The sequence below is a fragment of the Amblyomma mixtum genome, chromosome 5 (genome assembly GCF_055824585.1).
Source record: "Amblyomma mixtum isolate Tamu chromosome 5, ASM5582458v1, whole genome shotgun sequence".
Taxonomy (NCBI): domain Eukaryota; kingdom Metazoa; phylum Arthropoda; class Arachnida; order Ixodida; family Ixodidae; genus Amblyomma; species Amblyomma mixtum.
This window is the reverse complement of record NC_143016.1, coordinates 74,186,919-74,211,377: the sequence shown is the minus strand read 5'-3', so window position 1 is coordinate 74,211,377 and position 24,459 is coordinate 74,186,919. Positions and strand designations below refer to the sequence as shown.

At 46.0% G+C, this 24,459-nt stretch overlaps 2 protein-coding genes across 6 annotated transcripts in view; both read right to left on the bottom strand.

Annotated features, from left to right (window-relative positions):
• LOC149342681 (spatacsin) overlaps positions 1-7,890 on the bottom strand; it is a 51,251-nt gene extending 43,361 nt beyond the window's left edge. Inside the window, exons 1-7 of the mRNA XM_089545147.1 lie at positions 7,652-7,890; positions 7,429-7,559; positions 7,162-7,356; positions 6,491-6,914; positions 5,732-5,873; positions 4,027-4,177; positions 1,562-1,734 (exon numbers count right to left, since the gene is read on the bottom strand). Of these exons, the coding sequence (XP_089401273.1) occupies positions 1,562-1,734; positions 4,027-4,177; positions 5,732-5,873; positions 6,491-6,914; positions 7,162-7,356; positions 7,429-7,559; positions 7,652-7,821 (1,386 nt within the window). The 5' untranslated portion in view covers positions 7,822-7,890. The remainder of the gene's footprint in view (positions 1-1,561; positions 1,735-4,026; positions 4,178-5,731; positions 5,874-6,490; positions 6,915-7,161; positions 7,357-7,428; positions 7,560-7,651) is intronic.
• Positions 7,891-19,389: 11,499 nt separating this feature from the next.
• Positions 19,390-24,459, bottom strand: part of LOC149342679 (uncharacterized) — a 53,088-nt gene continuing 48,018 nt past the window's right edge. For 4 of the 5 annotated variants that reach the window (XM_089545149.1, XM_089545148.1, XM_089545152.1 and 1 more), the window contains one exon: positions 19,390-20,406. In XM_089545149.1, the coding sequence (XP_089401275.1) occupies positions 20,330-20,406 (77 nt within the window). In that variant the 3' untranslated portion in view covers positions 19,390-20,329. Of the gene's footprint in view, positions 20,407-22,438; positions 22,492-24,459 lie in introns of all 5 variants that reach the window. The other variant, XM_089545151.1, reaches the window with a different exon arrangement.

The window sequence follows — 24,459 nt, the reverse complement described above, 5'->3', positions numbered from 1 at the left end:
CAACGCAACGACATAGGCTTCAAAATTGTATCTTCAGTGCCATCATCAGTGAATAATTCATGCAGCATCAGCATACACAACCATTTTTAGTGCAAAGAGGCATCCCAGCTATATAAATTTTACAAAAAAAAAAAAAACTACATGCGAAGAAAAAACATGTTGATATTCTTGACATACGAGGGGGTACCCAAAAGAAACCGGACTTATTTTTGTTTGAACTTATTTGTTCACATTTTAAGCATAGACCTTCAATCTCCTTCAAAGTATTCCCCACTTGCAATGATACGCTTGTCGAATCTTTCATTCCATTTTTCAAAACATTGTTTAAATTCATGTTTTGTGATGCTTGACAGTGCCTCCGTCGTTTTTTTCTTCACCTCAGCAACAGCAGCGAAACGCTTTCCATTCACCTATTTTTTCATTCTAGGAAACAGAAAATAGCACGGGGCAAGGTCGGGAGAGTATGAGGGTTGAGGAATAGGGGTCATGCCATTTTTGGTCCAAAACTGTCGTAGAGATAGGGCTGTGTGAGCAGGGGCATTGCCATGATGGAAAAACCAGTCACCCGACCACCACAAATCTGACCGCTTCCACCGCACACTGTTGCCCAATCTTTTCGAAACATCCAAGTAGAAAGCCTGGCTAACTGTCTGACCCTGCGGAACAAATTCTCAATGGACGACTCCTCTCACGTCGAAAAAACAAATCAGCATTGTTTTGAGGTTCGGTTTCACCTGACGAGCTTTCTTGAGGCGAGGTGACTTTGAAGTTTTCCATTGGCATGATTGCTGCTTTGATTCAGGGTTCGATTCAGGAACACTTGAGTTGTCCCCATAGCATCGTCCTTGTACGTCTTTCTTAATATTTCAAGAGTTTCCATTCAACTTTTTCCGAGCAAAAATCAGAATTTCACCGGCGCCCGCTGTTCACGAAAATCAGCCATTGCAAAAACGACATTCGCACAAAACAGTTGTCACTCTAAAACTCTGCCTAAACTAGTCTGACCTCCTTCAACGACGGCACTCGGCTTACCGACTCTGGAATGTTCGTTCTATGCGCTCCTAGTGGCAAAACGCGGTACCACAGAAGCTTTGCCGACCAAAAAATTTAGTCCGGTTTCTTTTGGGTACCCCCTCGTACAAGTAGTGAAGGGAGCAGCAGCAGAATAACTTAATGACTGTTACAGGCTAGAATAGCTGGCAGATACAACTTTCTTTTGGGGGGATACAATCATTAATAAACGCGATACATTTTAGCAACAAGTGGCATGACCACCTCATGTCATGTCGCACATGATGCACTACCAAGTGAGCTGCAGAAGCAGCTGTTTCCTCTTCTACAGCCAACGGCCTTGATTTTCACCAACGGCAGGTTTTTGTTTTTTTTTTTCCCACTACATTGTCCTGTAACCCTTTACCTAAATAATTACATAATAACTTTCCTCTTGAAAAACAAGGTATATTTTGTTTTCCATCATTCCAAAGGCTGTTGTCATCTTGCATACATTCTAATGAGCCCAATCTCCTTTGTTCTCAACTGCTCAAATAATTAAAAATACCACCTGAAGGAGTTGTTGGGAGAAAAGCTTGGACGAGAGATCCTCAGCATTCTGCTTGATGACGTTTGTCAGCTCTTCTAATACTTTGCTCCAAGTCTCAGCTTCTCTCGACAGCAGCTGCAGTTGAGCATCGCTCTGCTGTGGATCGAAATCCTTGGAGAGCAGGGCAGCTAGAGCTTGAAAGGGAATCCAAAAGACGGAGCTTATCAAAGTTTGCTTACAGGTTCGCAGGCACTTGAAAAGTTTGCAAGGTTTTTAGTTTATTCATGCATTTTTTTTTTTTGCTTTTTACCATGGAACAATTGTTTTTCCCACTTCTAACAATGCATTACCAGAAAGTGACATTGGTTTGGTTTGTTGGCGTTTAACGTCCTAAAGCGAATGGGACGCCGTAGTGAAGGACTCTGCAAATTCCGACCACCTGGGTTTCTTTAACGTGCACTGACATCGCACAGCACACGGTCCTCTAAAATTTCGCCTCCATCGAAATTCGACCGCCGCGACCGGGTCTGAACCCATGTCGTTCGGGTCAGCAGCCGAGCGCCATAACCGCTGAGCCACCGCGGCGGCCTAGAAAAAAAAGTGACAATGACAATCTCTAGTATAAATGTGCACCATTGCGCAAAGGATCATGGTGTAGCACTAGATGTTCTTATACTGCAGAATTACTAAGTTAGCATTTGCTCAGAACAGTCTAGCATGAAAGCAAATTAAGCTTCTACAGCTTGTGCAGTATAAGTTAATAAAGAGTGCACCTGTCACGGCGACTCAGTGATTACAGAATTCGGCTGCAGAGCACAAGGTTGTGGGGCTGAGTCCCGGCCACTGCAGTTGCAATTTGATGAAGGAGAAATTCAAAAACACCTGCATGCTATATGATATACCACTTCATGTTAAAGAAACCCAGGTGGTCAAAATTAATCAGGAGCCTTCCACTACAGTGTTCCTTGCAGATGACATACAAATTCAGGCTGTTAAACCCCACTTGCCATCATTAGTAACAAGAGTGCAACGTAACTGACGACATAAGTGTTTGCAGTGCATTTACTTAACTGCTGATTTACGGAGGGAGATAGCGCTGCCATGTGAAATGTGGAGGACTGTCAATTTATAGGCACTATTTATAGTCTATTATGTGAAAAGTTCTCAGGTTTCCGTCACACAAGTAGAGAGCAAAATGCAGGTTTTTAGCAAGAGAATCAATTTCAAAATTTCACTCGGCCATCAATGGGTGTGTATAACAAAATAAACAGTTCATCAGCCAAACTAAGCTCAACCAGCTTACTGCCTGCACTGGGTAAACACAGTCAAAAAAGACTTGTTCAGCAGACGTGATTTTTGCAGCAATGAAGCATTAGACTTGGTGGAATTAATACAAACTGGAGGGGACACTTCAGCTCTACCTTAAAGGTGCACTGAAGAGGAATCTGAACTCGTCTTTTTGCCGCGGGAACTCAATCTGCACGTTTCGAGCATTCTTAGAAACTTCGATTTATTGCCCTGTGTGGCTGATTTTCCTAATTAAATCGAATTAACGTCCGGCTCCCGCCTTTTTTTTTTTAATTCTGCCTCGTACGGTGGGCGGAGTCGACCAACGCGTGGAGTGCCTTTCACCCAGTCCCGCGGCGGCTTGCCGCTCTGCCATCGGCGGAGTAATACGTAGTAGTCCATAGAAGCAAATAGTCCGCGCATATTTTTATTTCTGCGGGCTTATTTTGCGGCTATATTATCTGCGAATGAAGCTATTTATTCACGGAAACCTAAAAAACAAAATAAAGCAAAAGCAAAGCCTCCACGGAGCTGGCTGCAAGGCACTCCACGCGTTGGTCGACTCCGCCTACCGTACGAGGCAGAATTAAAAAAAAAAGGCGGGAGCCGGACGTTATTTTGATTTAATTAGTAAAATCAGCCACACAGGGCAATAAATCGCAGTTTCTAAGAATGCTCAGAACGTGTAGATCGAGTTCCCGCGGCAAAAAGACGAGTTCAGATTCCTCTTCAGTGCACCTTTGAGGGTATGACGCGATAGCATTAATGGATTAATGCCCATGTATGCGGAATTGGCAATTCTATGCTTAACATTCCCACATCAATGGGAGTCCCATGCCACTCCTAGCGCACTGGAGCAGCGGTTAAGCGATGCAACACTGCTCTGCGATGGCAGGTGCTGCCACCGGTAGGGCTTGTACGACTCAGGTTGCTCTTCCCAAGCAACATCTCACAACCAATCATTAACTGCCACCTGCCAAGGTGAGCAGGTTGTGAGATGCCACAAGGTCACATGACTTGGGTGGTCCAACTACTTTGGTTCTCCGAGGCTTTTTTTATGCATTTTCGCTCACGGTCAACGATGCCAACGCCGACAACGGATGCCCACGCTAACTTTTCTGCGACATGGGCTCCTTAACGCTAGCGTGTTAGAAAGCTACCACAAAGAGCTGGCTTTCATTGCTGGCACTTTCACTTACCCTCTTCTTTTGCCTTTAAAAAGAAAGCCACCATGTCAAGCTGACGGTTCTGAACACCACGAAGGAGCACAGTAAGGTCCACAGCCATGACCTGCCACTGATTTAGCTGTGATAGGTTCTCAGCCACCCGGGTGCCGGTCTTCTCCATGACCTTCATTGAAGGATAAAATGAATCAGTCCCAAAAAATTGGTCTCGTAATCCTGTAGTCAAATTAGCTTTCCAGGGCTATCACAGCGTCGCTGACAAACGGCTAGATCATAGCAATCAATAAAATATCAATGGGGCTAAAATCATCAGGAGTTAATGATGTCTACGTAGCAATAAATGCTATCTAATATGGGTCACATTGAAAGCAAAGAAGATTGTTACATTTCATGGCACTTGGCTGGGGAAGCCATTTATTTCTGACGGCTTTATTAAGGTATAAATTATGTAATGAATGAAAATCTGGCACTCAATGATGCAGCGGGTGATGATACAAGAGGTTCCACTTGAAAGCACACAATTTTTTTAACCAAGGTGTTACAGCAGCGGCTTCAATGCATCGTATAAAACAGATTCCTGTGAAGCATTAGCCAGCCTTATTAAAGCATTTATTACCCCGACTTTCAGTTCAGAGAATGAAATAAAGACTTCTAAGTTTCAACTAAAAGCATTAAGGCATTTGTCAATATTTATCCGGCTAGCAGTGTAAAGTGGATCACTCAATATACAAGGCCAAGCCTCTCAGTGGACCAAGAAAGCAGCTGCTGGCAATGAACTCCTAGTGGGTTACAGCACGTATAGGCAAAAAAAGGATGGTGGCCCAACAGTGGGTCATGACATATGCTGTGCAGCATCAACTGATGGGCACGCTGGTCCGACATGATTTGTAGTGCGACAGCTTAACGGCACAAGGCCACAGGGCACTGTTTCATCCCTTCTCTTCCTGTGGCCTCGCTGCACTACAAATCATGACACACCATCAAGCCTCACACCATCAAGCATCAAGTCCCAGGCGCCAGTCTTCATCACTAAGCCTAGCATGGTGCGAGTCACACGCCAGACTACAGCTGCCAACTGCTATAAGTGCTACTCGAATTATATTAATCTGGAGCCATACTAAAGGGGTACAGAGACCTAATTTTGGTGACATGTTTTCTCCCCTACAATGACTCGGTAGACACTACTATGCATGAGTCACCATGTGGTACTCGCCTATGACTGATGAATAATTATAATCGAATTTTTCGGTCCCGCTGTTTTGGTTTCGGTTTCAACAGCCAACCGATGGCAGTGATGTCAAAGTGTGGTTATATATCACGTGAGGCATACAAAAACTGCTATATAACTGCTGCTTCATCGTTTTAATTCACTGCATTGCTGAAGAGCCGGAATGACAAGGAATGTAGATGCAGCGATTATATTGCAATTTTTTCATGCCTCACATGACCTATAAGCACACTTTGATGTCACAGTCATCATTAAGCTGTTGAAACCGAAACAAAAACAACACGAGAAAGAAATTCGATTATAAATTATTTAGCGCTCATATCAGAATACCACATGATAATCCATGTATAACAATGCCTTACGCATCATTACAAAGAAGAAAACACACAAGAAAAAGTTAGGTGTCTATACTCCTTTAACCTGATTCTGTCAAAAACGTGATGTTCACACAACATAATTTTAAAAGTACTAAAAAAGTGTTCTGTCGCATACTTCGGCAAGTAGTCTTTGAGTGGCAGCACCAAACGTAAGCGCAGCAGTGCAGTCAGCAAAAAGGAATGCTGCAGCATGACCGATGGTGCTTCGGGGGTCATGCACTACAGCAAACGATCCTTCTCCAGGCAGGCCAGTTTCACTACAAAAGAAAAGAAAAGAAAAAAAGACACCAGGGTTTATTGACAACACTACCCGATCAAGTTGAACCTTACATTTAAAAAGGAATATCACCTATAACAGGTGCCTAACAGGTGTGAGGATGGCTGTAAAAGACCACGAAGGGCAGGGCATACCGTAAGTGCACAGGTCAAAGTAATATAGCAAAAGCAAGTTCTAGAAAATTCAAGCAATAATGAGTTAGGTGAAATAAAACGTTACTGAAATTGGTCAAACTGCCTGTGTGTGCTTTTTTTCTTTTTCACCTGTCATATTATGAGCAAACTGGTGATAATTAGTACAGCTGTATTCAAATGAAGAACAGCACATTTCTTCTTAAACTACAGGTGAGGTATATATAATACCAAAATACTCAAAAATGCTTCAGTTATCTGTGCTTTCAGTCACCATGCACTAGAGCTGTTCTAGAAATGCTAGTGCTTTGTAAAATCATTGTCAATAATTGACAATCCGACCACAGGTGTACAATGTCAGCAGCTAGCTTAGATCAAACTTGTTCAGAAACTGAGCTCGTAATTTCAGCAGCTGGGCATCCACTGCTCCAAATAAAAATCAAAATAAGGCATCAATATTTCTTACCTTGGTACTAAACAGAACGTCCCATTGGCATCCAACTCAAAAGCTGTCAGACTCTGCAGCCCTCGAAGGCCACTGCACAAAACTAAATGTCTGTCATCTGGCACCCACATGACATGCTGATCGGCGGCCACGTTGGACAGATCAAGCAGCACCTGACACTGGCCACCTGTTGCGGGGCTTGAAACAGTCTTCGTTCTTGCAAGGCCAGTGATGACACCTCTAGATTTCTCAACACGACTGCAGGCATCCTTCTCGTCTCGTGACTGTCCCAGAGACACAGCATACAGCCTTGTGTGGCCAACACAAATGACGGCAGTTCGTGAACGATGACAGATGCAGAAATCCAAGCTCCTATTCGTGTCGGAGAAGCTCTGCGGTAACTCCCAGTGCGCAGACTGAGACCCATCTTTGATGTTGTAACCGACTGCACAGGACGGTCAAGGTTCACACCGAACAGGTATGCCGAATACAAGTATATGCAGAAAATCGGTTAAAACTGAAACAAATAAACGTGTGACACGCACCTACTTTTAAATAAAAGCGACACCGCGATTTACCAAGGAAGGCAACTATTGTGTCTCAAGCATGAATTATGTAAACGCGAGAGCTACGTGTTGGCAAGTTAACGCACTCGTTCATAAACGCAGGTGCATCCACCCAGAAAAGGATACAGAGACTTCCTTGAGACGTAAGCACATATAGTTCAGAGCCAATAACTCTAACTCCGAGTATATCACACGGAGATTCCAGGCACCAGACAGTTTCCAACACATCGCCAATCAAGACTGCGTTTGCAAGGTGTGATTTGTTAATGAGGAATGCGAAGTTGTTGGCATTACAAAACACAAACTTGATTTCCTCAGGCTCTGTGGGAAAAGAAGAAAAAAATGAAGGCTTAATTTTTCTGTTCTAGATCAACAAATTAATAAGGGACTGACCGTGCAGCGCAGTCCATTTGAGCTGCTTTTTCACTGGCGCTTCGGAGCCGAGTGATGAATACAGCGATATTTCATGGCTGTTAGACACAGCAGCAAGCTCATCATCTTGCACCCCCTCTCTCCATATAAAACTGAAAGCGAAAAAATTTGACACCCCAAGTTACACAAACGTCAAGCATCTCAGCAGTTTAATTAAAGCTGCAGCACCCTTGACAAAACTTACTCCTGAACAGCATCGACGACCGCCGTGACACGCTCAGTCTTAAAATCTACGACATTGAGCGAGCAGTTATTTACATAACAATATGACAAGAGGCTAGGCGACGGACTTATAATTCTTCCTTCTATTATTTCCCTTTGGTGACTTAATTTTTTTAATACGGTGAATGCCATATCTAACTCGGCCACATGACGATCGCACCTGCTGCACACACCTCCAGATGTAAACACGATCACGTGCAAAAGAGCTGGCACAGGCATCGCTTGCGCCCCCTATGCGGATTTTGATGCTATTGGCGTGTGACAACAAACCATTCTCTATAAAAAGAAATGAAAGAAAAGTATTTTAAACAAAGTAGGGAGAAACAAGAATGCCTGGGTATCGTTCTGTGAAAAAAAATTGTATCGTATGTGATATCTTTCCTTCTTTTAAAAACCGGTATAATAGTAATAGCATCAGCAGTAGTAATAGTAATAGCAATAGTAGTCGTAATAGTAAACTTTATTGCCCAGATGAGCAGGTGAGGTTTGGTGTTTTCCCCAATGCGGTATGCTGCAGTTCTACCAATGAATTCTAACCAAATCGTCGAACTTTACGCTTCGAAAACTCTCTACAGAAAGGTGTGCGGCGGTGGATCCGTATTTAGAGGGTTGGTACGTTCGGCTACTGAGCCGGAATACCAGCGTTTCGATGGAGACGAAATGCAAAAAACTCCCGGGTGCTGTGCGATGTCAGCACAAGATCCCCAAGTGGCCGATCTTATTCAGGAGCCGACAACGGCACCTATTCCTTTCTGAATTCACTCCCACCTTCGCCCCTTAATTCCCTCACGGCGCGGTTGAGGTGTCCACCGAGAAGCGAGACTACCGCGTAAATCACTTATTCCTGATAACCAATCATCGATGAGCGGCACCGCGGAGCAAGAACGCTTTTATTTCCTAAGTAAAAAGTTTTGGTGGAAAGAAAATGGCGCAGTATGTCTCGCGTATCTCGGTGGACACCTGAACCGCGTTGTTAGGGAAGGCAGGAGTGATAATTACCTCCCCAGATGAAAATTTCCAACGAGTCTGCTGTGCTGGTACTTGCATGGTTTCCCTTGGTCCCAACAGGAACATTACTGGTTTTGTATCTGCGATATAGCTGGTTCCAGCAGCATAACTTGCTAGTTTTCTACTAGGCTAGCTGGTCCCAGACAACACCAAACGTCCCGAGGACGTCCTCAAATGGTCAAAACGTCCTCATCCCGAACAGGACATTCTGAGTACTTTTTGAGGGCATCACGGCAAAATGTCCTCATCAGGATGTCCTCAGTTTGTACTTCGCGGAACGACTCAAGGACGAAGATTTCTAAAATGTCCTATATCTCAGGACAACATTGTGGCATTGAACTGAGATGAAACCAGCTTTATCTCTCGCACTCGGCTCTCATTTCGTAAAAACTTCAGGTTTATTAAAAGATACTTGTGTACAATAGAGATGTAATGTAGGAAACCATTCTGACTGAAAATATTGTGTGCCTTCAGGAGATAGCTTAAGTTATTTTGGTTTGCAAACCTGGTCACATGTACTGCATGCTTCTGATGGGGTTGGAGTGTGCAAATTTTTGGGAAATTTGTTGGATTGGCTATTCCACTGAGGCGACAGAGTTCAACTCCTGTGAGAGTTATATAGTCATTGCTGTAGGAAAATATTGCATGTAGAATAACCTGTAACTGCCAACAAATATGGTGAATGAACCAGTTACTTGTTGAGTATGCGAAACTTTTGCAAAATTTGTTTGCCAAAATACTAGACAAAAGAAGCACGAAGAAACCAGTTTCACAACCCCTGTGCACACTGCCTACAATAATTAAGAAAACAATGACTCACATTCCCTGGGCTACATCATCGTCTGACGTCCTGAAAACAGACTGAGAAAGTCCTCCAGAGGAAATCTGAGGATGTCCTGAGGACATAGAGGCCGGACAACAGGACTAAATGAGGACCTTTTGAGGATTAGAAGAGGACGTCCTCAGGACAACACAATGTCCTCAAAAATTAATCCTCAGGACGTCCTGAGGATGTACTTGTGTTGTCTGGGGTAAGCAAGAACCTGCTGGTATATCCCATTTCAGCTAACTGCTGGTTCCATGGGCGTCCGGAGGGGGGGGGGGGGGGGCAAGGGGGGGCGGTTGCACCCCCCTGGAAAATCACTCACTCGAACCGTGAGTGATGGCCGCACACCAGGGGCGGTGGTGCGCTCAGTCAAAAGGGTAAAAGCAGCCCCGCATGGTCACATCTGCGAAATGCCGCGTCCGGGCGTGCGTCGTTCCGCCGTTTTCAAACCACGCCATCGTTAGCTCTACTGAAGGGCGACCTGTTCCAGACATACAGCGGCACCGGCGAGCATGTGTTTCGAGCCGCCTTGAGATGGGTGTCTGTTTCTTTGATCTCTAGAGAGATAGCGACACAGAGGCAGACAGTGCACGGGGCATCTTGTTTTCGCCTATGTCGTTACGCCGGTCACCGATGAATTCTTAAGGAGGGAAGGACAAATCAGCCGTGTCCACCCCCGCTTTGTCGGGCTGCTCAGGGGCAAGCGGGCGATGAGTTGGCGCCGCCGCCGCTCGCTGTCTCCTCCGATCCACGTGTAGCGCAGTTCGGTAGAAGCGCCGCTTTCAGAATCTCCGGCAAAGGGGATTAGCTGCTTTTGTTCACGGCGACGCAGTCTCCCGAGGCGCCCCCACACCAGCGTTCTTTGCGTCTTCTGTGAAAACCAGCGCCTTTGGTCAACGCAGCCCGATGGCGCCTGCCTGGCTCGCCTGTCACCTCTGGCTGGGCCTCAAATCACAACAGCGCCCATGTACTGTGCGTGTCAGTGCATGGTAAAGAGACCCAGGTGGTCGACATTACCCGGAACTCTGTACTACTCCATCCCTCATAGCCTGAGTCGTTTTGGGGCTCTGAACCCCATAAAAACACAAAAACAAATTTTCCGACCGGAGTGGCGAGTGTCCCTTCCCCTCGGAAGTTGCGCGGCGTTCCTTTCACCCCCAAAGTGCGCATTCGGGGATACTGCGGCAAGTAAGCCCTCGCACGTGTGCGCGCCTCTGTGTTTGTGCTTGGGTGTTTTTAGTGGCCGGTTGTCAGCGAAGCTGAGAACAACCAAGACAGCGGACGAGAAAACGACGAGCGGCGAGCAGTGTGTGTGGGGTTGCTCGACTGTGCGGATGCGCAAGCAAGATGGAGCGAGGTGTATGAAGCTGCGAGCGTGCATTTATCTTGTAAATAAGTTTTCGTTGTATATATAGTCATCTTTTGTTTTCAACGTACGCGTTCAACAGTTTTTCCAATCAATGTGTATGATGAGTGTGCACCGAGAGCGTGTAATGAAGCACAGAAGTGAATTTATCACACGTGTAATTACGCAATTCGCCCAGAAAAATCCGAGGCGCCTACAGTTGCTGTTCAAGGAAGACTGACTGAGTGACTGTAGTTGCGTGTTTGCGAACATATTGTGCTGTGTGCTGGTCATCAATCCGGGTGAGTCGAGAACCCGTATGCAGGAAGACTGAGCACTCTTCTCCACGAAGTGATATAGCATCTTTTTGCATTTTTTATTAATTTTAGTTGTTTCTTCGTTGATAAACTCCAATGTACCTCTCCTAGCCGCGCTTTAATTTGCTGTTTGTAATTTTTCTTTCATGTGTGCATTTTGTTTAATTTTTATTTATATATAAATAAATAAATTTACTCCGCAAATAGCGCCTTTTTGCTACGAACATACCCCCCCCCCCCCCCCCGGGGCACCAACGGGGCCCCCCCCTGCAAAAAATTCTGCGGACGCCCTTGGCTGGTTCTGAACTAATCTTGCTAGTTCCAGTTGAAGACTGTGCTGTTCAGATTGTATGTTCTTATTCAAGGGCGTCCGCAGAATTTTTTGCAGGGGGGGGCCCCGTTGGTGCCCCGGGGGGGGGGGGGGGGGGGTATGTTCGTAGCAGAAATGCGCTATTTGCGGAGTAAATTTATTTATTTATATATAAATAAAAATTAAATAAAATGCACACATGAAAGAAAAATTACAAACAGCAAATTAAAGCGCGGCTAGGAGAGGTACATTGGAGTTTATCAACGAAGAAACAACTAAAATTAATAAAAATGCAAAAAGATGCTATATCACTTCGTGGAGAAGAGTGCTCAGTCTTGCTGCATACGGGTTCTCGACTCACCCGGATTGATGACCAGCACACAGCACAATATGTTCACAAACACGCAACTACAGTCACTCAGTCAGTCTTCCTTGAACAGCAACTGTAGGCGCCTCGGATTTTTCTGGGCGAATTGCGTAATTACACGTGTGATAAATTCACTTCTGTGCTTCATTACACGCTCTCGGTGCACACTCATCATACACATTGATTGGAAAAACTGTTGAACGCGTACGTTGAAAACAAAAGATGACTATATATACAACGAAAACTTATTTACAAGATAAATGCACGCTCGCAGCTTCATACACCTCGCTCCATCTTGCTTGCGCATCCGCACAGTCGAGCAACCGCACACACACTGCTCTCCGCTCGTCGTTTTCTCGTCCGCTGTCTTGGTTGTTCTCAGCTTCGCTGACAACCGGCCACTAAAAACACCCAAGCACAAACACAGAGGCGCGCACACGTGCAAGGGCTTACTTGCCGCAGTATCCCCGAATGCGCACTTTGGCGGTGAAAGGAACGCCGCGCAACTTCCGAGGGGAAGGGACACTCGCCACTCCAGTCGGAAAATTTGTTTTTGTGTTTTTATGGGGTTCAGAGCCCCAAAACGACTCAGGCTATGAGGGATGGAGTAGTACAGAGTTCCGGGTAATGTCGACCACCTGGGTCTCTTTACCATGCACTGACACGCACAGTACATGGGCGCTGTTGTGATTTGAGGCCCAGCCAGAGGTGACAGGCGAGCCAGGCAGGCGCCATCGGGCTGCGTTGACCAAAGGCGCTGGTTTTCGCAGAAGACGCAAAGAACGCTGGTGTGGGGGCGCCTCGGGAGACTGCGTCGCCGTGAACAAAAGCAGCTAATCCCCTTTGCCGGAGATTCTGAAAGCGGCGCTTCTACCGAACTGCGCTTCCCGTGGATCGGAGGAGACAGCGAGCGGCGGCGGCGCCAACTCATCGCCCGCTTGCCCCTGAGCAGCCCGACAAAGCGGGGGTGGACACGGCTGATTTTACCTTCCCTCCTTAAGAATTCATCGGTGACCGGCGTAACGATAGGCGAAAACAAGATGCCCCGTGCACTGTCTGCCTCCGTGTCGCTATCTCTCTAGAGATCAAAGAAACAGACACCCATCTCAAGGCGGCTCGAAACACATGCTCGCCGGTGCCGCTGTATGTCTGGAACAGGTCGCCCTTCAGTAGAGCTAACGATGGCGTGGTTTGAAAACGGCGGAACGACGCACGCCCGGACGCGGCATTTCGCAGATGTGACCATGCGGGGCTGCTTTTACCCTTTTGACTGAGCGCACCACCGCCCCTGGCGTGCGGCCATCACTCACGGTTCGAGTGAGTGATTTTCCAGGGGGGTGCAGCCGCCCCCCCTTGCCCCCCCCCCCTCCGGACGCCCATGTTCTTATTTAGCAGAAGTTTAAGCTAAATCTCTTGTATTGTGCCTGCATGCATGCTCGATTATGCTTGCCAAAATTTGACGAGAAAATGCTCGTTGACACCTCTGGTACACCCTTAACAGAGGGCAAAAAATAAGTATACGAGCTGTCGTGAGGGCTAGTGCGAGCTATTTCAAGATGACCCCTAACCCCTCACCCTCCTTATCTTTATGGCAAACCCCGCTGCTCGCCGTGTGGGGTTTCAAGTTGAACGTGTGCTCTGTACGTCCATGGGTGGGCCTGCAAGGTGACCGACGTACATTTTACCGTGCGTAGGTCGCGTGGTTTTTCTTAATTTTTTTTTTGTGTGCGCTTAGCATAATACCCCCACCTTCTTTATCCATCACCACCTGGCTCGACTGGTTTGGCGCTGAAGGGGAGGAAGAACAGTGACTTCTGGTCGCCCAGGCGGTCGACATGCTCAGCCTGTAAATTATGCTACTACTACTAGAAACTGTTACTTTAGCTCTTATACTGCATTATTTCGGAAAGGTAGAAAACAAAACATCGTATAATTACCTAGGCGAAAAAACAAATTAGGCTTTCCGATTGTGTGTTTGGTACCGTTTCAATTTGAACTGAAACCAATTGGTTCCAAATACACATTTGGAATGACTGCCCGATTGGTAGAACCTACTGGTTCCAGCAGCAATTGGTATATGCTAATAACCCAGCACTGCTGGAACACGCCAATTCCCAGTTGAAATTTTCACCTGGGACGAATTAAGGCACTGCGAAAACGTTTCTGCAGGTTGCCTACTGATAATGCACATTGTTGGAAAAAAATTTTCACGCACAACCGCTTTTTTTTGTGCAGTTCTGATCAATTTGCCACTTTTGCAGCAAAAAGGACAGGGGGAAATGCAAATTTATCAAAATGGAGCCAATGGCGCAGCTGGTCCACCGCAGCATGCTCCGTAGCACTACCGCACCGGAAGTGTCTGCACATACCAGAACAAGGATAAACAGCAGCAAACAGAGGTATCGTTTTGCGCCAAGATTTCATTGATCCACTGTACTTCACATTTTTCTCTCAAAACCATGAAATGAGCTAGCCTTAACTCTTCCCTTACACCAGCAGCTGTTTCCCTCGGTGGGTCGTCCACAGCTCATACATACGGCTGCAGCAAACATAGGATAAGCCATGTGTTTAAACAATAATACTTTGCATACATACCTTACTCCAAGCAGTCCATAGATTGTTGTAGCATTAGGGATTCACTTACCACTTGTTTGCACCACACCCTGCAGCCCCATGCAGCATTTCAGTATCAAGCCAATTCTTACATAAGTGCTGAAGAAACTGATAATTACGCTACATCTTGGCCTATGCTGAAATTGGCTGTAGTTTTCTACCGAGAATTTTTCCAGCGCGACTTGAAACTTGTCCAACTCAATAATGTACTATAGAATGACAAATACTCGTGCAAAGAAACTACAGTGACTGGACAAAACTGCTTCAAGACTAGGCATCTTCCCTTACATTTGCCAAAATTTCGGAGCAGTTGGTTTTCCACTGAACTGTTTGCACTAAGTACCGAATCTTTAGGAAGGAATTCCCATGTGCAAAAAAAAAAGTGTGGTGTTCTATACCACGTGTAAAAACCCCCAACTTTCTGAGGAGAAAATTTTAAATTCAGCCAGTGGAGAACAAAGAATATGCAATATTCCACGGCAGACATCAAATAATGCTTCCTAATGCACCTCGCATTATAATCGGAACAAAGGTATGAATACAGCCTTAACTAATTTGTTTTTTTAGAGCTTTTCAAGGTAGCTAAAGCAACCTTCACCATTGGGCATGAGAGCTGCTAGAAGAAACCAGCTTTTTAATCACCTTTAATCAATGTGCACGGTGTGCAAGTTAAAAGAAGGTGGCTCTGGATGTGGAAAGAAGGCAGTGTGAGTTGTTGAGAAAGGGAAGCCACTGAAAGAGTTGAATGGATTAGGGCAGGGGTTCTCAAACTTTTTTGCTTGGAGGAACCCCAAAAGCCTTCAATAAGTTCCAGGGAACCCCCCCACCCCCCCACCACGCTTTCACTTACCAGCAATGTTGTCGAGTGCATTTTTGCAAACAGGGAGTTGCAAAAGTTAAATGTTTATTGCACCGATTAATACAAATACTAATGTGATGGGTGGTACTGCTTCCCTTTTGAGAGCAAGTCAAAGCGTGGCTCAGCAGCACTCAGAGCCAGTCTCATATCAGCTGCCGGGTCAGGGCCAGTGAGGGTTCTTGCGGAACACAAGAAGACAGCCCGCGGAACCCCTGCGTTCCGCAGAACCCAGTTTGAGAACCCCTGGATTAAGGAAAGCAATTAAGGGCAAACGGGTGTAGGACTGGGCAGATTGAGACACAGAGTAGCGATGGCGGCGATGGTGGCTGCTGATGTGCGAGGCTACGAGCAGTGATGTACTGGAGGCTTGGCTTTGCTCGATCGTGCATGCGTGGCACATGCATCTGAACGCTTCCTCTTAAATAATGTGGCTATACCCATTGATTCCATATTTTATCCTGCTGTCTTTTAGGGAGAGGCCTGTGGGTATTGTTGGCCTAAACAGTTTGAGATTGTATTATAATGCAAATACGGTAAATTAGTCATTTCTCCATTGTACTGTCATTCCTACTGATGTCCACAACAATAAAGAGCTTCAAGAAAGAAAATGTGGCTGCTAACACAGAATTCCACCAAAAGTGCTTAAATTCGCTATTTTTCGTGAAACTGCAGGGAAACTAGGGGCCTCAACTAAGCGAGTAAACTTATATTCTGACTTCTGGATCCAACACATGCCGATAATGATCACAACCAAGTGCATGATGCCATATTTTGCTGCTCACTACAATACTTCATACATACAATATTCCTAGAGCTACAGCCGAGTGTAGGCACGAAAAAGTAAGGTTCGGCGTTGATTTAGCATGAATCAAACCAAAGTAAAGAAAGAAGCCACTGTGGGTTTCCAATGACACTTCAAGGTCTAAACTGTCGAAGTCTCTTGCCTTCTCACTGTAGCTGATGTTAGGCATTACTGCCATTCACTGTGACTGGCATTAACCAGTTGCTCCAACATTTTGGACTGCATTGCAACATTCAAATTCTGCAAAGGAAATTTCCATGAGGTTAATAATGTGACCATGCGGCAACCATCTACAACCCAAGTTTTAGCCTGAGCATAAGCTATGATCAAACGTGGCTCATTATTTGCTGCTGAGAACCTCTTTTCTTCAATATCATTCAGTTGTGTTCACTAGGAAATAAGCAGCTGGAATTATGTTCATTTCAACAGTGAAACAAATGATGCTCAGTACAGGCTGTGGAAATACTAGTCAATACTAACAGCACATTTTTTCAAACCGTTTTCTTGCAGCTCAGACTAAAAACAACGTAAACCTGCCCACAATGCAATAAGAAAGCCAATTTAGGCTTTAGGAACAAGAGCATGGTCAGCACTGTTACTGCAAGGGACTATGCGCCTTCTACACCAAAACTTTTCCTACACAATCAAGCTTTCTGCTCATCAGCCTATTCAAATCTCACTGTGTGTTTTAACTGATGCTGCTGCGAAGCAGGTTGCCACTGATGTCACAAGCAGATTCACACATTACAACTTGCTGCAGAAGTTGTGTCCAAGCCTCACACATCCCAATGAGTGCAGTTGCCCTAAGTAACCCTGTGAAGGCAGTCTTCTATCACTAGAATGGCAGAAATGTGCCATGGGATGTGCGGTGTAAGTGCATAAACTAAGAGTGAAATGATATTTGTATGGCAATGCTTGAATATGTAAAGAGAAAGTAACCTACCATGCAGCAGAATAATAAGAGTTTTAGAATAAGGGACGAAAGCTTTTGAGTCGTTGCCAGCTTTCAAAAAGACAGCCTGCTGGAAAGTGGTATCAACAGAATTTTAGAAGTGGGGCGGACGCATCCAGACTGTGTTCCCCGCTCACAGTTCTACTCTGACAAAAAAACGAAGTGCTCAACTACATTTTATTCTATGGTTTTCTTCCGTTATAAAAAAGAAAGCAATAAATATCACGCAACTTGTAACATGCGCCAGACATAATTAGTGGTTTTGGGGGAAAGGAAATTGTGATGTAACCATCTCACTTATCAGTGGACACCTCAACTGCACTGTAAGGGAAGGCAGGAAGGAGGGCGTAAAAGAATGAGAAAGAGGTGCCGTAGTGGAGGGCTCCTGAATAATTTCGACCACTTAGGGACCTTAGGGACCTTCAAAGTGCATTGACATTCCATAGCACACTGGTGCCTTTTGTATTTTGCCTCTATCAAAAAATGGCCGCTGTGGCCAGGTTCAAAACTGGGTACTTCAGCTCAACTGCTGAACGCCCTAACCACCAAGCCACCGTGGTGGGTGCGCCAGACAATTGCAACTCAACTGTGGCACAAAAATTTGGCAGAAAAAATTACTCATTAGAATATCCTCACCTTCCCGATGCCATATCTTCAAAGTAATTCAACTGTCTTCACTTGGCATCGCAACTGTTGAAACTGAAATGCGATCTTAAAATATGAGGCACCTCATCAATAAAACTTCATATTGGAGGCAAGCTGAGACAAAGGAAAAGCTTCACGCATTACTCATTTGGCACAAACTTAAGACACAATGGTCCTGCAAGCAATCCCAGCTTCGAGTTGTGTTGTGTTGGGTTTAGTGGCGGATAAGCATGTAAGGCTATCATGCGCCAAGCTCACAATCGCAGCTTCAAGTCGGCATGCTAATTCTCCAATTTATGGTCTGGGTCAACCCTCCAAAAACACCCTCTGAGCTCTGTGTGTGTAAACACCGACTGAAAGCTGTTTCGCTGGGTTCCCTAGGCGACTGGGTCTCCTATTCTAAAACTATTTAATGTTCCTACATGGATTACCTGCACTTACTTTTTCTTTCATCTCAATGAATTTGGCACACAGTAGCTTCTCATTTGGTTAGGTCTTATGGTGCATGAAAAAAGTGTTAATGATCTTGAGCAGGACCTAAATGAAGTACACAGCTGGAAATGTGTTGTACCATTTCTTCGACTTTGGAGTAAATGCAGTGCGAGAGGAACACAGATCTGATATGCAACATTTTTTTAAGTGCTCCCGGACTACAAAGAATTGCATGAAGTGGGCAACCTGAAATGAAAACGTCTTCAGAGCTCCTTGTAAAAATAATATGATGCGAATTAAATGCAGCTCCACAAGACACAGTCACAGGTCATGTTTGAAGCAGCGGACACTACAACATACACTTCACTCAACTGCTCTAGTCTTCGCACAACTCTTCTGCTCCTTTTCTCATCAATTTCGCAGCTGCATAGCAGCTTAAGCATAGAAGCCTACCGCTGTTCGCTGATGATGAGCACTGCTCTCTATCGATGTTCAATGGTACCAGCTACTAATGAATGCAAAACGCTTCTTTCAATTCGTTACTTTGAAGCTTTCAGTTGCCAGTTAACACACATCTACTCTTGTCCCATCTTTCTGTGTCACACAACTGCGCGAGAATGTAGTTTTATGCCTTGCTTACCAATAATAATAAAAAGAGGACCAAGCACAAACTTGTTCTCCATTAAACAGTAGTCATAAAGAAAAAATGCTGATTTTGATCTTGTAGTGCACAAAGCACGGAGCACTACTGGCTACCTGCTCAAAATCACGACTACTTACTTTCATTTCCACAGCCTTCCTGCCACAACTGTGCCAACAAGAGCCTCAATTAAAAGGTCTAAAGGCACTAAAGCCATTTTTTGTAAAACCTTTCAGCTGAGATTTCACAAGCAACTGTCCCAATACTTGGGGGTGTGCGTCAATTTATGTCGAGTCCTACAGTGCCCTAAACTTTCTTTCTTTTCTTTTGGCTCAAGAACTGCTTGACTTCTTGTTTTCACCAAGCACAACTGAACCGCAGACACCAAAAAACGTTTGAAAAATGAACATGTAATTCCGAATGTTTGACACCTGGGGTACACCACTGCACATACATGACTCCAAGCCAGTGCTCCCGTGAATGGGAGCTTGCAAATTCTTCCCCATCCCCCAAGGTGCCTGCAATGTTGACAGTGCCCAGCAGTTCCTCTACCTAGCGCAAACAGCAGAGCTGCGAGAGAGGACTAGAGGTGCTCAAAGGCACAAATGTATTTGCCTTCCGTAAAAATACAGTCACTAGGACACCAACAGAATATCAGGGATGGGAGAGGAAGTATAGAACTGCTGCTGCTGCTGCTGCAAACCAGGCACAGCAGGATGGGTGAGGGAACAAGTGGAAAATAAAGAGTGGGTAATATGAAACTATAGCTTACAATGAAACAGTAGCACGAAATATTTAACACTTTGTACAGCCTCCCAGATGGGGAGGGTTGAACAGGGTGAGGGAAAGAGGTAGAGGCCCACAAGAGCGAGAGGAAAAGGGGGAAATGGGGATGCCAGAGGAGGGCCCCGCCTCCTTATAAAACACTCAACAGCACATTCCTTCTCTTGTCGCCGGGAGAAGTGTGCCTAGCTGGTGCACAAGGGCACACCTTTATGCGCGTCAACACCGAGGGGGAAAGAGAAGCACGGGGAAAACCTCGTCCGCAATGTCCAGCAGGTTGGAGGCTCCGGCGAACGATCCGAGAAGCGGCGGGCGGGTGGGTAGGTGGTGGTGGCCGTCCTCACAGAAGACGGCTCTGTCGTCATGGCAGTGTCAGAGGGGATGATGGAGAGAGAGAGCACGCGTCTAAAACCACTGCTGGGAGCATGGGAAGTGCGGGGAAGGGGAAGGCAGTCTTGTTGCACTATTTACACGGAGGGGGGGAGCTGAGTTCACACATGGCTGCACACGAGAGGCACCGGCATACGCACTTCCACACGCACTTGCACACACGCACTTGCACACATACACCACACTGCACGCACACGCATGGGCAGGCAAGCTGACGGGGGCCAGACAGGGTCGGGGAAAGGGCCGTCTTGCACACGTCATCGGTGGTCCAGTTCGGCCCTACACATAGCGGTTATTTACACATCGGGGTGGTCGTTGTCGCACCTCCCCGCCAGGTACTGTGGGGAAGCCTCACTTGGGCACAAACGGGTGCAGGTTTGATGAGGCTGCCACGGCGCACGCAGCTGCCTGCTGGCTTGCTATCATGGCTGCAAAAGGAACAAAGAAAAGGCTGCTGGGTACCCGCTACTTGACCTCGGAACAGAATTTGCAATGAAAATCCCCTCCATCCAAACACAGTTGTGTGGTATGCTGGGCTATTCTTCAGTACTAGCACTGTCTTACAATTTCAGGTGCCAAATGCTTTTTTTGCAGGAGCTTCAAAGATGAGCCTCTATTCCACGGCCGACTAGGAGTTCACATTGCCAGATATCACAAGTGCACCACTACAGCTTACTGCCTAACCGTTTAATCACAATTACTTTTGCAGAACTTGACAAGATAGTTGGAAGTAAGGTAGTTTGAAGCAGAGTGCATAAGTACCATTTAAATTTTACACCAGTTACTTTTCAGGGTTGTTTTAAGGCTGATAAACAACACAGTGCTTATAGAACTTGATCAGGTGACCACTGACAGCAACCCTTGACAAGGTAAGAAGGCAGCAAATACCTGATATTGAGGTCGCTAATATTTCATTCGAAATGTGTGCCATCCTGAAAAGGCACTATCTAAATGCTTGTAAAGCATAAAGTCTGATGTAACATCAAGCACTTGCAATTCAAATCAAAGTTAATGAAAAGCAGAGCAGCCACACAAATAAGAAGCACGCAACACGCAAGCGTACATAATGCATTCTAAACCAAAAAAAAACATTGTGCTTTTTAACCCAGTACCACATAGGAACATGTTTCTCAACACTCCTAGACAATCAAAGCTTTGCCATCAATCACACACTACCATGATCCTCAACACCTAGTTACAAAAGAAAAAAACTGGCTGCTTTGTTGACAATGTAACTTAGAATGGTTTCGTAATGGCCTGCCATGAACACTTCCAGTAGAGCATGATGGCTGGCTTACACAGTGCCCGACTGTCCAGTCATCGAAAACAGGCATGATGCAGTGAGCAGCAAGTGTTCACAACAAAATATTAAAGAGCTAAATGCATGATTATGAACATTCACAGGCCCCTTGGGGATGAAAGTTCAGGTTTGGTTTGATTTAATGGGGTTTAACGCCCGGAAATTTCGACCACCTGGGGTTCTTTAACGTGCACTGACATCGCACAGTACACGGGCCTCTAGAATTACGTCTTCATCGAAATTCGGCCACCACGGCCGGGATTGAACCAGTGTCTTTCGGGTCAGCAGCCGAGCGCCGTAACCACTGAGCCACCGCCGCGGGACAATGAAAGCTCAACAACTAGTAACATATTTGCAGCAGCTCAAGATGAAAAGGGTACAGAGCCAACAGATCCGGCGCTTGAGGGGAACTAAGAAACATAAACAAAGGAGCGCCATGGGGTCAGGGGGTTATAGCAGCATGCACCTGTCTTAACGTCAGCCCTTCAAGAACACCAACAATAAATAGCAATGGCACAGCCTTGTAATGCATGCTTGGACAAACATCCTGCCAGCAACAGTGTGCAAACTGCAGAGGGAGAAACCAAGGACTGCCCTGCTTCTTTTTTTGCAACACATACAAAGTTCTTACAAGCTTCCACTCAACATGACATTTTGGAATGCAAAATGAACTACTTTAAGTAGAGTTTTGCGCATGCCATGAAATATGAAACATTAATCAGTTGAAATCTGAAAATCACCCCCCCCCCCCCCCCCTTTTTTGTGCCCATCATGGTCTGCAGTAAATCTCACAAAACCCCTGTTATCACATAGCCTCAGACTAGGGGTCACCACAAACGTTGCCAGGTTTCTGCCACAGAATAAAGCACACCTTTGCTTCAGGAAAAAAATAACAATATAAGTGCCATGCTGCCTCATCCACAGAATGGCCAGTGAGCCATAAGCCAATTACAATGAGCTGGTTGCAAAAGAGAAACTGGCCCAGGCTACTCCCACTACCGTTCCCTGAAAACATCGCCGCTTTGAGTACACGAAACTGTTGCCTTTTTTGTTTCTTTGTCTGTTTCAGCCATTCAATCCCAATTGGAAGCACTGCTGCTTCCTAGCCAGAACTGCAATGGTGTGACTGCGTTAAGCAGAAAATGGGAAGTCCTATTTACCATCACACGGTAGGGTCTCTGTGGCGGCGCCTGCTTCCATGGGCTCGGGGGCACTACAAACCAAGGGCGCCACGAGATTAGGGGCCAAAGGGGCGCAAAAGCTGCGCAGCCAGATCGGTTGGCTCTGAAGCTCCCTCTGTTGAGAGCAAGGGAACTAATGTGTCCCAAGTTACGAGGGGTACTCTCAAGTGCCAGGTAGTGGCTCGCATGCTGAAACATTTAGCCCCCTGGGGCAGCGACAGAAGGAAGACAAAAATGTCTACAAACATGCACGCTGCGGCGTCTAACTATAATGGCATGCTTGACTTTCAATGAAAGTGCTAAACTACATCTACTTACGTGGAAATGAGGAAAAAAAACACAATACCTGAGCTAATGGCTAGGACTACGCACCAGAACTTAGTAGACACAGAAAGGCAGGCAGAGCATGACAGTGACAGTTCTAAAAATGAAAACTGTAGGTGGTGGGATGACAGCTAAAAAATGCACTGAAAGATGCTCGCTAGCAACATTCTTCTCAAAGAACGGTGTTAAGACACAGACTGTACAGCAAAATAGTAGTTGTGCAAACAAGTAAAATTAAGCAGCTGGCGTTGGGGTATTAGAAAATGAAAAATAAAAAATAAAGAATGCAGAAGTCGCTGCCTGACTGAGCAAGCAACGGTAATCAGAACACAAGTCTGCCCAAATCTTTCAAAAATCAACACCCTCTTTCCACAGTCATAATAACCGTGCCTGCACTTAGGGATGCCAACATGTACAGTAAAAACTCCTTAAGGTGTATTAGCTTAAGTGATAGTTCCACTCAGGTCATAGATGCATGATGCATGAAACGGTGCAGTGATTTATTGTGAAGTTTTGGTTAGTGTGTGTATCTCATGAAGCAGTCATGAACTACACCGCAAGGAAGCTTTACCAGTGCTCCTAACGCAGAGATGGCTGAGATACAAGACTGATACGGCACAGCGCCGCATCAGTGCAGCGCGCCTTGCTTGCCAGCATAGCCCTACCTGCCACCACCCCTGTTCACAGATGCCGGTGTCCTATCGGCATGGTTTAGGTGGTTTAGCTGGCTGCAGTGAACTACTACAAGCAATCACTGCGGCTATGCAGCCACCACAGCTATGTAACTAGTTGACTGGTGTAATGGCGCAGTTGTGATACGGTCCAGTCTTGTTGCACTGTTGTCGCATTAAGGCCGATTCACACAACGGTCCGTTAACCTGCGGCCCGTGCATCACGTGTTCATACGCCACTAAAAACTGGCCTGCAGTTCCACAACGTCAAGCGGACGCGACGGACCAAAGAAGCAGATGATGCGCTTGGTGTACCACAGTTGCCAGGTTATTTTAAGTGTTTGGCAAGGCTGGTCAAACTGGTTTTTTTCTCCCGACCCATGACTGTGCGATTGAATGAAAGAAAAACTTTACTGAACTGCAGAGGAAGTACTGCGGAGCGGGTGCGGCCCTTTGTCCAATTCCTCAATGGCCTGGGCCGTCTTGCTAGCCCAGTTGCCAGACAGAGCGCACGCATCTTCGCGGGCCGCCGCTAATTCCCGCGAGGGGAGAGGCATCTGAGCTTCCCTGCTTGACCAGGCCGCAGGCGAACGGACCGTCGTGTGAATCAGCCTTTATTGGCGCTGTCATAGGCTGCACGCTTCTCATGTACAGTGCATCATCAACGTCACTCCTCAGCACGTCTAGCACAGAGGGAAAAAGTTTCCTAGTGTTGACTGCAAATGATGACACCTGTGAACGGCTCTTAGCATAAGCTTTGCAGTGGGAACGTGTTGTAGAAACTGACACCTTTTTGATTCTTAGATACATAGACAGTGCACCTGACACTTCTGCGGTGTGGTCCGATAGTGACACTGATGCTTCAATATAGCACTGTGAATGAGCACTGGCACGAATGCTCGCATGCGGTGCGTACTACCCACCGCTCGTCCAAAACTACGTTAGAACTCGCAAACAAAGGGATGCCGGTAACACAACCCTCTAACCACGGCACATCTCAAATCA